We start from the raw sequence: 13,353 nt of genomic DNA, 5'->3' as shown, positions 1-13,353 counted from the left end.
GCTGCTTTAAAGTCACATGGAAGCTAAGTAAAAGTGTAGTTGTCATTCATATTATTTTGTCTACCCCTTTCACAACTTACCCTACTGTGTGGATATATGTTTCTCTGATGAGCTGCAAAATATATTAAATGCTAATTGTAAAGTGCCTTTCCTTGAAGCCTTAAAATTAGTAGGACTTTTGACTTGAGTTTGTCTGATACTGTAGATAAATAACAGCCTTTCTTATATTTGGGACCAAATTTTTTTTTTTTTCCCTTTGAAGGTCTTGACGAAGAAGGCGACCCTAAAGGTAACTACACTTTGCTTTTCCTTCCACATCCCATCTATGTGACAGCACCCAGTGCTGGCAGTACTGACGTGGGCGCTCCGGGTGTTGTGCTCTGGGTTTGGCAGGTAGTGACACTACACTGCTGCAGGGCAATGGTGACATAGCAGGAGCAGCAGAGGCGCAGCCCCCGATGAACGGCTACACGTGCAGTGACTGCAGCATGCTGTCCGAGCGCAAGGAGGTCCTCACCGCATACTCGGCTGCTCACCTGCCATCCTCCAGGATCTACACCCGGGACAGGAGCCAGAAACATGCATCTAGTAAGTGACTTTCTCTTGTGTTCTGTCTGATGTACAGTTCAGTTGGTTCATTGTTCATCTAGTGTTATTTAAGCACTTTTGCTGCCCTGGTAAAGTTGCCAATAACGGAATTCTAGAGATCAGCTTATATGAAATACCTTTGTCTGTATCGGTGGAAATTTTATGTACTTGTCAACTTCCGATATGTAATTACTTACTGATTTTCAGTGCTGCTGTAGGAATTAAACAATTAAAAATGAAAATGCTCTGGTACCTTAAATGATAAAATTATTTGCCCCACCAGCGCTGATTGTAAGAGTTTCCTAATCTGATACCGGGTCTGTGTGGATCTGTCTATGAAGTTTTTGGTCATGGTTTTCAGATAGAAACTTTCTATGCTTTTTCTCATGTTATTTTTTTATCCTTTACATGATTTGAACTTTCAAGATTGAGCAGAATTGTTACTTTGCAGTGCTTCTACTATCCAGGAAATCTCTTGAGGCTTTTTTACTTCCTGCTTAATTTTTTTTCTCCTCATTTAACCTTGTGGCTTTGTAGAGTGTTTCTAGAAGCTAAACCTCTATTTGAAAAGCTGAACTCCAAAGAGAAAAAACTTGATTCCAAATAGTCTTCCTAGTGACTACATTTTGAGAGCTTGAAAACAAATGAGTCTGTGCAAATAAGGTTCTACCTTTCCAAGACAATCTCCATGGAATGGATTGTTGCCCTCAGTGTCTGGACTTGTCTGCCTGCCTCTTACACAGCATCTTGAGCTTCTGGATTGTTGGTAGTCCACAGTTACCACAAAGGATTTGTTTCTTAAATGACCTTGAATTAGAAAAGAACCAATTTTAGGATTCTATAGGTTTGTTATTCTTGAATGAAGAGTGTTTTCAGTTGCAAGAAATTTGTTTGTTTGGGCTATAGGATGTGACTTCAAATACTTTGAGGCAAGTATTTCACTTTAGTTACTGTGTAGCACAGGTTGGAATTCTTTTGACTTGTTACAATCAACTACTTAAGGTGACACTGCATGAAAACTCTTTTCTGTGCTCCTGAGTTTGTATTCACATAAGAGAATTTTACTCATCTTTGTACATTCCTTTGAACTTTAATCTAGAAGTTTGAGTTAAATTTGGGGGCATGTGGCTGGGGAAGAGAGCACACGATTGTGGCGGGTTTTTGGAGTGTGGCTGTCTAGGAAAGCAGCAGTGCTGGACTGTTGCTTTATTCTGTGACTCTGGGTGTGTTCTCCAGCACTTCAGGCAGGCCACTGTAGGAACTTCCTCTGGTGTATCAGCAGAGAAGGTAGTGAAAATCCTCACCCTTTCAAATCCAAAATAATGCAGTTTGTCTACAGTTCACATCAGTGAGGAGTCCTGAGTTCCATAAGCAAGGAATTCATTGCTGTTTAGAGTTCTGCATTCTCACTAAGGAAATGTGTTCTTGCTGAAGTCATACATTTTACCTTGAAGTCATTATCCCTAGGATGTGTGGTTCTTACAAAAGCTTTGATGTAATATCTAAGACATCCAGACTTTACAAAGCACATTTGCTTGAGTTTCATACTCTTGGCTAAACAAAGGCTTGTCTGTGCTTCATCCTCACTCTTGCACAAGCTAATGGTGTCCAGAGAACAGAATTACATCTTTCTGTAGATGAATAATTTGTATTCACACTGTTTTTTTCAATAGGAGGAACCTATTTCTACATGAGTAAGATTCTACGATTGGTCAAACATACTGCAGCATCTTTTGCATCACTATTAGTGCAACTATTTCAAATGGTTTTGCTGAAGCTGGGTTATGAATACAAAGGTACCTTTTCAGTTGTCTTCCTTGGTCTTTACACAAAGCCAGAGTGTGTGTTTTGGTTTTTCTTTCTTATGGTCTTCATCTTTGGCACTATAGTGTTCTTTTTCTATAGTCTTTTGGCTGGCTCCTGTCTTTCTCCCTTTTTATTATTACCTCAGCTGTGCTACACTTTTCGTACCTCCCCTCTCTTTTGAAAGTACCAGGATTCCCATATACAAGATCTGTGTTGGGGTTAGGATTCACATGTTGATTTTCACTAGAAAGTGATAGAGGGCAATTTTTAAACGGAGAAACTTAAGTTGATTTTTAAAACCTGGTGTGATAGTGTCAAATCCTAACTTTTCAATGTCTTTAGGTCCATCTCGTTACCCTTAAACCTGCTGTGCACTTAAAGCTTGATTAGATCTTGCAGAACTAAAACTGCCATCATCACTCTGCGCTACTGTGAAGCACATCTTGTTTTCTTTGAAAACACTCATTTCTTCTTCAGTGCTTTCTTTTCTATCATACATGCTTTGAGAGTGAAGTTAAATTGCCATAGGCAGAAGGTAACCAGTTTTTGTGTGTAAGTAGAACTTTGCTTTCCCCATTCTCTCTGCTCAGATAGCTTGCTAATGCTTTCTCCTCCTTCTTTTAACAACTCTGTTAAAAACAACACAGAGATGTAATGGTTGGCCCATTTGATGGAAATGTTGGGTACAGGGAACTTGATGAGTTCTTACTTAGGGTTTGGGGGTTTTTTTACAAACTTTGCTATCTGAAAAGAAGCAGAAAAATTTTTGAACCAAGAGGCCCCCTGATATTTAAAGAAGAATAAGGTTGCACAGAGTAGGCTTCTTCCTCAATCATTTTTCATGTTTCCTGTGAGTAACCTGATTTTAATAGTAAACCAAGGCAGTTTAGCTAAAATCTGCATATATGAAAAGCTTTGAACTTGAGAATTAGATTCTTTATGTGCTTTTTGAATGTGTTGCAGCTCACTCGGACTACTGTGGAAGCATGAATGTAAAGGAGTTTTACAGAGAAGACAGACATCTTGGTGTGAATGAGGAATCAATATGTAAGTATAGTGATTTATGTTGTCTCAGCCTTGGGCTGTACACCAGGTTGTTGCTGTAATAGTAGTATCAGACACCCCATGACACTGTGGAAGCTACAAAGTAAATATTTGCTTTGCACTTCCATGTAGAGGGTGACTGGTGATCACCTGTTGTTGTAGTATTTCCCCATCAAGTTTTATTCCACTGAATTTCCTTAGGGGTTTTTGGTCTGATAACTGATACTGTGAAATAGCCTTGTTCACCTTATCTTGTAACAATCTTGACTTGATCCTGGCTTTGTCCCATTAATCAACTGTTACCACAACCAACAGGTGATGACTGTAAGGGGAAGAAACATCTTGAAATGTACACCACAGACCACATGCAATCCTCATGGGCCAAAAGGGTAGCAAGGACCATTTGGCACACCTTTGCTTCTGCAGGTTGACTTGGACCTTTTTGTTTGCTTTTATTTTGCATCGCAGTCTCACAATGTTAACCATACATGATTTGTGTTTGGGGTTTTTCTTCCTTCCTTCATCTGTCAAAGTAGGTTAAAAGTGTAAAGTGCCTAGAAAACTAACATACTTAACACCTTTCTTTTCTGACTTCTTGCTCTGATTCTGGCTGTTTTACAAGCTTGGCAGGATACTTACCTATAAGTAAAAATTAGCAGGAATTGTGTTCACATTGTATGTTAGAACAAGTCAGATTGTTAATTTATTGCACTGTAGGGAGATCTGTATGCTTGATAGGTTGAAAAGCTGCCTTTTAATAAAAGCAAGGTATGAGGTACTGGTATGCAGATTATTTGAATAAAGGAGTTTTAACATTTTATTTTTGTTCTAGTGATAGTCAATTTTTACAGGAATCTTATATAGGGATAGACTCTTCCCTGTGAGATGAGCGTTCCCTAGCTTGAATGACAGAGGCATCAAGGATCTGTTGAGTGCTCTTTATTCAGCCAAGGAAAATGATTTGGGACACTTCAGTCACCTAAATGATTTGCAAAACATTGGGTTGGTATATCTATAATCCCTCAGATTAACCCAGACATATCTGCTATTCTAAAAATGTGGGATTATTTTCTAAACATATACTAGTTTGTATATGTAGTTTGTTCTGTAGAACAACCAGTCCTAGTTGTGGATTTAGTAATTTTTGGCCTCAGTTACAGCATTTTATTATAGTGCCTTGGGTGGAGGGTTTTGATGGTGGTGGTTTTGTTCTCTTTAAGAGATACAAAACTGTCATGTTGAACATCCTTAGGAACACTCAGCTTAATGAAAATGTACTACTTGCAACTTTTAGTAGGGAATACTTTATTTATCAATATTTCTTAGACATCACTGGAATTTAAAATTTTAATTGTTCCTTCTTCTGTACAGTAACCCAGATAACAGACTTGGTGTATAATTTGGAACAAATAAGATGCTTAAAGCTTGTTTTTATGGTAGTACTCTTTTGCTATCCTCTGCTACACTTTGCATGACATTGTTGGATAAACATGTAACAAAATGTAAAATTTGATTTTTGGAATAGTAGTATTCTAACTGCACAGGTGCTGTTTTTCATTCTATCTCTGTCCATGAGAATTCAATTGCTAAATTTTCTTGGTTTTACTTGGCTTCATATTTATTAGTGACTTACTTTACTTTAAAGTAGTGAAGAATCAAGTTTGAGTTTACTGAAAGGTATGGTTTAAAATTCTGCAGAGCATGTAATGGGCAGGGGATTGAGTGTGTTTTACTGCATGTACTGAAAAGAACCTTCATCTCATTTGTGGCAGTTACCACATGGAGTTAATTTGTTATAATCCAGGTTACTTTATGCTTCACGTGTTGCGAACAGTGGGAGCAACGGGATGGCTTGTGTCTCAGAAGGTGTTGTCTCTACTTTGGCTGGCCATTCTTTCTCCAGGTTACTATTCTAATCCGTGTGTGTGTGCCTTGCCTGTTCCTTTTGACAAACTAGGAATCTGCAGTATGTGGCTTATCTTAGTTCAGCTGTGCTTGTGCTTGTGTTGGAGCTTTTGTATTTTGAAATGCATGCGCTACTTTACTTTCTTTACTGACCAAATTAGGCTTAATGAGAGGCTATATTTCTGTTCACAGGCCTAACAGGAGACTAACCAGGCTGTTTCATGGGGGAACGAGTGTGTGAATAGCACTGAATGTGAGGTGTCAAGAACAGTGGGGTGTGTTTAGTTTGGCAGTCATTTCCTGTATTGGTATTCCTCTTACCAAAAGCTGATGCTGCTAATCTGTGCAATTCTTGAAACCTCCTGAAGTCTCCAGTCCATGATAACTTGTGTTCAAACATTAATACTGAGTTTCCAGTGAGATAGCAGTGTCATAACAAAGGAGAACTTCACCTTCTTGCATGGCTGTTGGTTTTGTTGAGTAGCTGATGTTACAATGCTGTCATACTTGTGATATCTAGATGTCTGTAAGCTGCATGCATTGTCTGTACGTGTGCATTTCTCTGCTCTGCAAAGCGTTGTTGGCCAGAGCTGCGTGTCCCTCTGCTTGGTTTCTCTGAACATGTGCTGCAGTAATTATATTTCACATTCCCAATTTCTGTCTTCTAGGGAGGGCAGCTTCTGGCATGTACAGGTTGCTAAGAACTGGATGGTATCAGCTTCTTACTCTGATGTCTTTGCTGAAGGTGTTTCTTGTAAGAAGGTGTGTATCCTTTGAAAAAATTTGTTTATGAGCAAGTTATTTACTAGTTGTAATATGAAACAATAATTTATGATAAATGTATTGTTTCTTGTAAACTTTCCTCTCTCTTTCTCTAGATGCCTTCCAAAGAACTACAGGTCATTACTGTTTCTTATCCCACTCCTGTTTCTACTAGGTATGTCAATTTAGTTATCATACAAATTGATGTGTGTCCTACAGCTATTCTAAAATAGCATTTTTAGTTGGTTTATGAAGAAGATGCAGAAGCAGAAAAGAGCAAATTTGTGAACAGGACAGTAATTCAAGCTTTCAGAGTACTGACAAGTCAATAAACTTTCCCCATGAAAGGAATACCCTTGATTTAATTGCACAGAGCTCTTTATAGAGAGTGGCTGAGTGAGTAGGTGCTTTGAAGTCCTTTTTTCTTTACCTCCCCTCATAGGCTAGCAGTGAAAGAGTGAGCTGTGTGCTGATTGCTTTGATTGTTGTCAGTCTCGATAAAAGTGTTGTTAGGTTCTTTTACCAACTCATCCTAAATCTTTTTCCTATGCTCTAGACCATGTTTTAGTTGCTTAAGTTACTGTTCACTTTAAATTGGTTAGTAGACAGTGTTCCAGAACAGCTGTCAATTTTGAAATTAATTCAGTTTAAAATATTTAGTAAAAGTGCTGGGCCATTTCTGAAAAGCAGTTTCAAGTGTTTCAAGTCTTTGTGTGTCCCAAAAACTTGCAGCTATTTTGTGAAGAATATGAAGCTTCTTGGAAACCTGCAGTGGGATTTCAAAGTCCTCTGTACTAGGGTGAATAAGGAAGGAAGAGTTCACCCTGTGTAGAAAATGCTGCTACTTCTCACTAAGATATTGCAAAAATAAGTGTAATCTTGTGAAATGCTGCTTTATTTCCATAAAGGCCTAAGTTTACACCCAATTTTATTAGCTCTTATGCAATGGGGTATGTAGTAAGTGGGGTACAAGGCAACATATTTTCCATGGAGATAAAAAGCAGCATTTACATCTGCCTTCAGAAAACATGGCCTGTCTTAATCAGTAAATGTGATCAAGATGCCAAGGAAGCTGTAGTATGAGATTAAGATTATATCATCATATATATATATATAGGCACAAGTTGCCTGCCTTGCAACTGTGTGAGTGGTACTGATGGATGTTCCCTGATATTCTTGGGTGCTTGAGTTAAAAATTTTAAAGCTGACTCCTAGTGAGTTTTGTTTAGACTGGAGAAGGGTCCATTGTGTGGTACTTACCTGGCAAACTAAAGGTAGCTTGTGTCCTTAAGTAAGAAGAAATTTGTAGATACAAGCAGTCTGGAGGGAGAATTATTTTGAACACACATTGCTTTTTGTTTCTGTTCTAGGTATGTGGTTCTGGGGGTTTGATGGCTTTGTTTCATTATTACCTCCACTGAACTGGACGAGAATTGACAGAATACAGAGAACAGATGATTCCATTCGTGTTCCTGAACCACAGGATGATTCTTTTCATTCTGTGCAACCTCCAAAGGTAAGGGAGAACAGTCCAGGGAAGAACTTGCATATATTTTAAGACTTCTTAACTCCTCTGTTTTCAGTATTTTTGCAATAGCTATTTGATGCACAAGGGTAATTTTTATATATTAAAAAAATTATCTTTATCCCTCAGGACACCATAAATATCTTTGATTTTGGTCGGATAAGTGAGCTGGAAAAGCAAATGGCTGTCGTGTCTGGCAGATGCCATGACCGTAATGAAGAATATAACAAAATGATGCTTCTGCTCCATAATCTTCAAGATCAGGTTGCCAAGATGAGTGACAAAAGTGAAACACTGAAGCTTATAAAAAATGTGATGAGTCAATATATTAAAGATATGAAATTGGAGGAAAAGGTAAGATAGTTAATGGTTCCTGATCCTGATCAAAGTGTTCTGTTTTACTAATACAGATGGTTATCAATTGACTGTAGGATTCTTTTTCTGCTACAGAATTAACCAATAGGTAGTAAGTGCCTGGGAGTAGTCATGGGCATTTATTCTTCCTTTGTTATTGCTGACAAAGGATTAATTCCTGACAGGTGGCCTAAAATAGATTCTTACATAGCTGAAAAGTAGCTGGATTTATCCTGTTTCCATACAGATAAAGAATACTATAGGAAGGACTAGTGACAAAGCAGGGGTTTTGTGCTAAACTTCCCTCTGTATAACCCCTACTACTGCTGAATCAGATTGCTATATTTATTACAGATTCTGTAATTTCTCACAGTATCTGCAGGATAAATCACTTAAACATTCACAAAATGGAATGAAAATAATGCTTTGCAGAAAATATCAATTATGGTATTTGTGCTCCAAAAGCAAATACACCCCCTTTTCCTTCCCTGTTTTTTAAGACTGACTTCCTGGCTTTACATCAAGAACATGAGTTGCGCATCGTGACGCTGGAGGACCTTCTTAGAAAACTCTCTGCTGAATCCAAGGTATTGAAAGTGAGCTTTGCTGACTTGTTCTAATTGTAACCTGTTGATAAAACAGACCAAGTTTTTTTTATTTGCTATCCCAAACACCAGTTCCCTTTACTCTGGCTATTACAGTTCTTTAAGTCTCAAAACTTGTTTTTTGCTCCCCCTTCTTGGAGAGGGTTTCAGTCCAAAGATTAAAAATTGTTCACTTGGCCAGTGGTGCAGTTTCTATTTGGAATAAAACCTTATTATACAGAGGCAAAAACATAATTGTGGGCACACAGTCCTTCAGGGGTGGTGCTAGAATCTCCTATTTTCATATAATATTCTTTATCTTCTTTCTGTCACTTGTGTTTCTTTGTATATGTTAAAACTAACTTCTGTATTTTTTTAGGACATCCAGAAGGAGCTTGACATAGCCAAAGCAAAAACAGTGAGGTATAAGCACTTTTCAAATATATTTTGCTTTTTCAGCTCTGGTGACAACAGACAGTGATTTATGTGTGTTGTTCTTTCCAGTAAAACAATCCTTTTCTTGTGTCAGTTAACTGACCCTGAGGGTTTGTGTTGTCAACAAGAGCTCTTCTGTCTTACTGTAGATTTCAACTGGGGTGCTGAACATCAGCACAAGACCCACCTCCAGTGTGGGGGCAACCCTGCAACTACATTTTCACTAGAGAAAGCTGTTTATTTAGTGGAGGAGAATGAGCGACTTCTCGTCCTCTTATAAATGCATTAGAATTTTCCCTCAGATCATTTAGTGAAGTATACAGTAACTGCTTTTGATGGCCTTTATATTTAAATTCTTGGATTGTATCAGTTCTAACACTAGTCTGGTTTTGACTTTTTGGCTACTTTCCACTCATACTGTGTAATACTGGGATTAAAACTTCAGCACTTCATTAAGTAGTTTCCCCAATTAGAAGAGGAAAATAAACACTTATTTGCTGAATTGTCATTTAAATGGCTTTAGGGTGATGGCTGATACCTTTTTCCATAGCATGGACTGAACACTGATCTTTATTGTCATATGTGAGCTGCTGCTTTAACTCAGCACTTCCTCTGAAGTTATTCTGGTTTGAGTAAGGTAGCCTGAAACTCTTTCTAACCAGTGGCAAACTGTTTTGCCAGAAACCTTTAAATTCCCCCAAATCTATATATGTTTATTAGCTTGGCAGCATGTTGATGATCTAAAGTCATCCCTGCTGGATTTGTCCACAACTTCAAAATACTTTGCTTTGAATATATTAATTCTATGTATGCCTAAAGTACCATCTTCAGAGTTTACTATGTGTATTCTGATGAATAATTAAACTAGGAGAGCACTTTGTATTAGACAAGTACATTCTCATACCTTTGGGATTTGATGGAATGATTCAGACTACTCTTTCCTAATTACTGGCTCCTTGTTTTTGTCAGAGATGATGATCAACATAGTCAACTTATGTCCAAAATTAAAATGTTGGAGCTAGAGTTGTCTCAGATGAAATCAGAGCTGTTATCTGGGGAAAGCGTGAAGACGAGTTGTGAGAAAGTCGATGCCATTCATGAAAAAGTAGGTTCTGCAACTTCTATAACTGTCCCAGCAAAATTTGGTATTACTTAATCTTGTTCACTGACTTTCTTGAAATGTGCTGAAATGAGTAACATGGGAGTAGTATTAATCTTAAAGAATGACAGTGTTTTATGTAGAGGTACTGTTCATTTTTCCATTTGTGTGTAACACTTTACTAGACAAGAGTTTATGGCTTGTTTTCTGCAGTGGCAGGGGTTTACATCTGAGAGTTGTTTATAAAAAATCATGCTTAAGTTCTTTTGAAGGCTTTAAAAGGTCTGACTAGAACATAGTTGACAAAATACAACAGTAATTACTGATATATGAGATTATCAACTTTGACTTAAATACCATCTTGTAATACTACTCAAATATGGTCTAGCTATGTGCCTGTTTTATATGAGTATTACTTAACAGTTTATGAAAACTAATAATTTCTATTACAATTATTAATGGCTTCTACTAGGTAGATGCCCAGATCAAAGAATCTGTCAAGCTGTTGCTTTTTGGTGATCATCAAGAAGACCTTCCCGAATCACTTCTCCAGTGGCTTACGTCCAATTTTGTGAGCAAAAGTGATCTGCAGACTTTGCTGCGGGATCTGGAGTTGCAGATCCTCAAGAATATCACTCTCCACATGTCTGTTACAAACCAAAAACTAACATCTGAAGTGGTCACGAATGCTGTGACTAATGCAGGGATTTCTGGGATCACGGAAGCGGTGAGTTTAAGTTCTCAAAAGTTAAACTGTAAAGAGTTCTTTTATGGGCATTTTGTGGAACATGACTGTTGACATAAATGGTAATGATTTTGAGGGATGTCAGGAACATTCACTGAAACAAGGAGAACTACAGAAAATGCTTTAGAAGTGTATTCTTACAGCATTGCTCATGCCTGTTGTGAACATTTGTGTTTGAATTCAGTGTGCTGTCTTGAAAACTGAAGAATTCCCATGGAACTAGTATACCAAAGAAATGCAGCTCAGGGTCTTGGGAGGGTGGGGGAAATAATTCAGCTTTTAAAGAAAACAGGTCAAGATGCAGTGTGAATTTGTATTTTAAGAGAGACAATCATGCATTAAAAATGGCCTCTTTTCTTGATAGAGGCTTTCAAAGACTTGTGATGAAGTGCAGCATCTCAAAAAGATGCTTGCAAATTCACAGATATGTATATATCAGTTATTTTATCACTTGATCTTACTGAAATATTTCTCTTTCCATTCTCCTATTCTATGTATGCATCTGCAGCAAGCACAGATTATTGTAAATAATGCACTGAAACTCTACTCTCAAGACAAGACTGGAATGGTGGATTTCGCCTTGGAATCTGGAGGTAAATAGAGGAAACACCATTTTTCCTATTGAAGATTTTAGCATTATTTACTAAAAATCTTACAGTGAAGACTAGAGGTTAGTAGAGCTTTCTTATGTGTTGGCTGATCATCAGTCTACTGCAATCTATGATGGTGTTTACAGGGCTGTATATCAGCTTAGGTGTGTGTGGACAGGGATAGAACAGTTCTCAGCCCATCTACGACTAAATAAGAAAGAAATTAAAAACCTTTGACATATTCTTAAAATAAAATAACATTGTACTTGATAGAAGCTTTATACCCCCAGAAAATTGTTTGATCTTAACAATATATTTAATCTGGTATTCATTATGCTTTATATAAATCTCATTAATTACTCATTTCTTCCTGAAGACATTTATTTCTGCTAACCTGATCTATCTCTTTTGAGGTGGCAGCATTCTGAGTACTCGCTGTTCTGAAACCTATGAGACCAAGACAGCATTAATTAGCCTCTTTGGAATTCCTCTGTGGTACTACTCTCAGTCTCCCAGAGTGGTGATTCAGGTAATTAAAGGCCAAGTAAACAAATTCGGCAATGTTATTTTGTGTTGAGTGGATTGGATTGGGTTTTTTTGGATGCTGGGTGTTCCTGTTTGTAATATATTGAGGGGCACAGGTACTTCAAACTACATTCTTAAGAGTGGGGTTCTTCTGGTAGTCCCTGGACACAGCTTAATTCCTACTCTAGCAAAATTTAGACCCTTATAGGAAGCTTGGGTGGTGCATTGGACTTATGCAAAGTGTGAGCACTGGGAGGGTTCCTGTTGAGAAGTAATCTCATGGTGGGTCTTCAAAACACTGCTGGGAGCTTGGGTGAATGTGGTGACTTCCTGAAGAGTTCCACCAAAGAGATTGTTTCTGCCACTTGCTATCTAAGACTGTTCCTAAGAATTCAGAATTCATTACAATTCTCCATTACAATAATGGGTTGTTTTTCTTGTTGTGTCTCATCTTGTTCTCTCCACTTTCCTCCTGTCTAGCCGGACATGTATCCAGGAAACTGCTGGGCTTTCAAAGGATCACAGGGCTATCTTGTAGTGAGACTTTCAATGAAGATCTATCCAACTGCCTTTACAGTGGAACACATACCAAAAACACTTTCACCAACAGGAAATATCACCAGTGCTCCTAGGAATTTTGCAGTATATGTAAGTCTGTCTCTAAATTTATGTTGATGTTTATACGCGTAAAGAATATTTGTGTTACATACTTTGGAAAATAATGCCTTGAGGGAGGACAGATGAGATGATGTTAAAGTGTTTCAGTCGTTGCTCTCAAAATGGAATATATATTTTTTGTAAGATTTGAGATTAGGAATAAGAAGTGTTTAAAACTAATTTTGGGGGAGTTGTTTCTCTTGCTTTATACAACAGCAAACATTTTTGGAGGGAGATGATGGTTTTTAATTTGGTCTAGTTCTTCATACACTTGGTTGTTTCATCCTTCCTCGCTCTCCTGGCTTAATAGTCTTCTGAGTGCTGTCTGTTGATGCTCAGCTGTGTAGACATGCTTCTAGTTTTGGTTTGATTTGAAATTTGATGAAAGTAAAAATCTTTATCCTGTTGTTACAGGGTCTGGATGATGAATATCAAGAAGAAGGCAAGCTTCTAGGAGAGTATGTCTATGATCAAGAAGGAGAGCCACTGCAGATGTTTCCAGTGATGGTAAATTCAGATTATTAGATTTAAAGTGTCAGGAGAAAGATACTTTCTACCTCAGCTTCTGCAGTCGAGAATGAGGCATTTTCCCTTCACTGCTCATTGCCACAACCACAGAAAATAAAAGTATCTGCCTCAAAACCAATGGCCTTGATAGATAAGGGAGGAAGGCTTGTTGCCATCTGGACACAAATCGTGTGAAGTTGCTAAACATATGAAGAGTCTGTTTCATA

The 13,353-nt window shown here is 37.8% G+C and overlaps 1 protein-coding gene across 12 annotated transcripts in view; it reads left to right on the top strand.

The window, feature by feature from the left end:
* Positions 1–13,353, top strand: part of SUN1 (Sad1 and UNC84 domain containing 1) — a 33,109-nt gene that overhangs the window by 17,840 nt on the left and 1,916 nt on the right. For 6 of the 12 annotated variants that reach the window (XM_027683597.1, XM_027683593.1, XM_027683603.1 and 3 more), the window contains 18 exons: positions 263–289; positions 394–588; positions 2,262–2,384; positions 3,358–3,441; positions 3,754–3,864; positions 5,243–5,341; positions 6,012–6,105; positions 6,222–6,280; positions 7,476–7,621; positions 7,760–7,984; positions 8,485–8,571; positions 8,948–8,991; positions 9,973–10,108; positions 10,575–10,829; positions 11,356–11,440; positions 11,851–11,966; positions 12,443–12,610; positions 13,034–13,126. In XM_027683597.1, coding sequence (XP_027539398.1) covers positions 263–289; positions 394–588; positions 2,262–2,384; positions 3,358–3,441; positions 3,754–3,864; positions 5,243–5,341; positions 6,012–6,105; positions 6,222–6,280; positions 7,476–7,621; positions 7,760–7,984; positions 8,485–8,571; positions 8,948–8,991; positions 9,973–10,108; positions 10,575–10,829; positions 11,356–11,440; positions 11,851–11,966; positions 12,443–12,610; positions 13,034–13,126 — 2,147 coding nt within the window. Of the gene's footprint in view, positions 1–262; positions 290–393; positions 589–2,261; positions 2,385–3,357; positions 3,442–3,753; positions 3,865–5,242; positions 5,342–6,011; positions 6,106–6,221; positions 6,281–7,475; positions 7,622–7,759; positions 7,985–8,484; positions 8,572–8,947; positions 8,992–9,972; positions 10,113–10,574; positions 10,830–11,355; positions 11,441–11,850; positions 11,967–12,442; positions 12,611–13,033; positions 13,127–13,353 lie in introns of all 12 variants that reach the window. The other 6 variants (XM_027683598.1, XM_027683600.1, XM_027683599.1 and 3 more) reach the window with 6 other exon arrangements.

This window comes from Neopelma chrysocephalum, unplaced genomic scaffold (genome assembly GCF_003984885.1).
Source record: "Neopelma chrysocephalum unplaced genomic scaffold, ASM398488v2 Primary Assembly neopelma1_65, whole genome shotgun sequence".
Taxonomy (NCBI): Eukaryota; Metazoa; Chordata; class Aves; order Passeriformes; family Pipridae; genus Neopelma; species Neopelma chrysocephalum.
The sequence above is the reverse complement of the archived record's forward strand: the minus strand, read 5'-3'. Positions and strand labels throughout refer to the sequence as shown.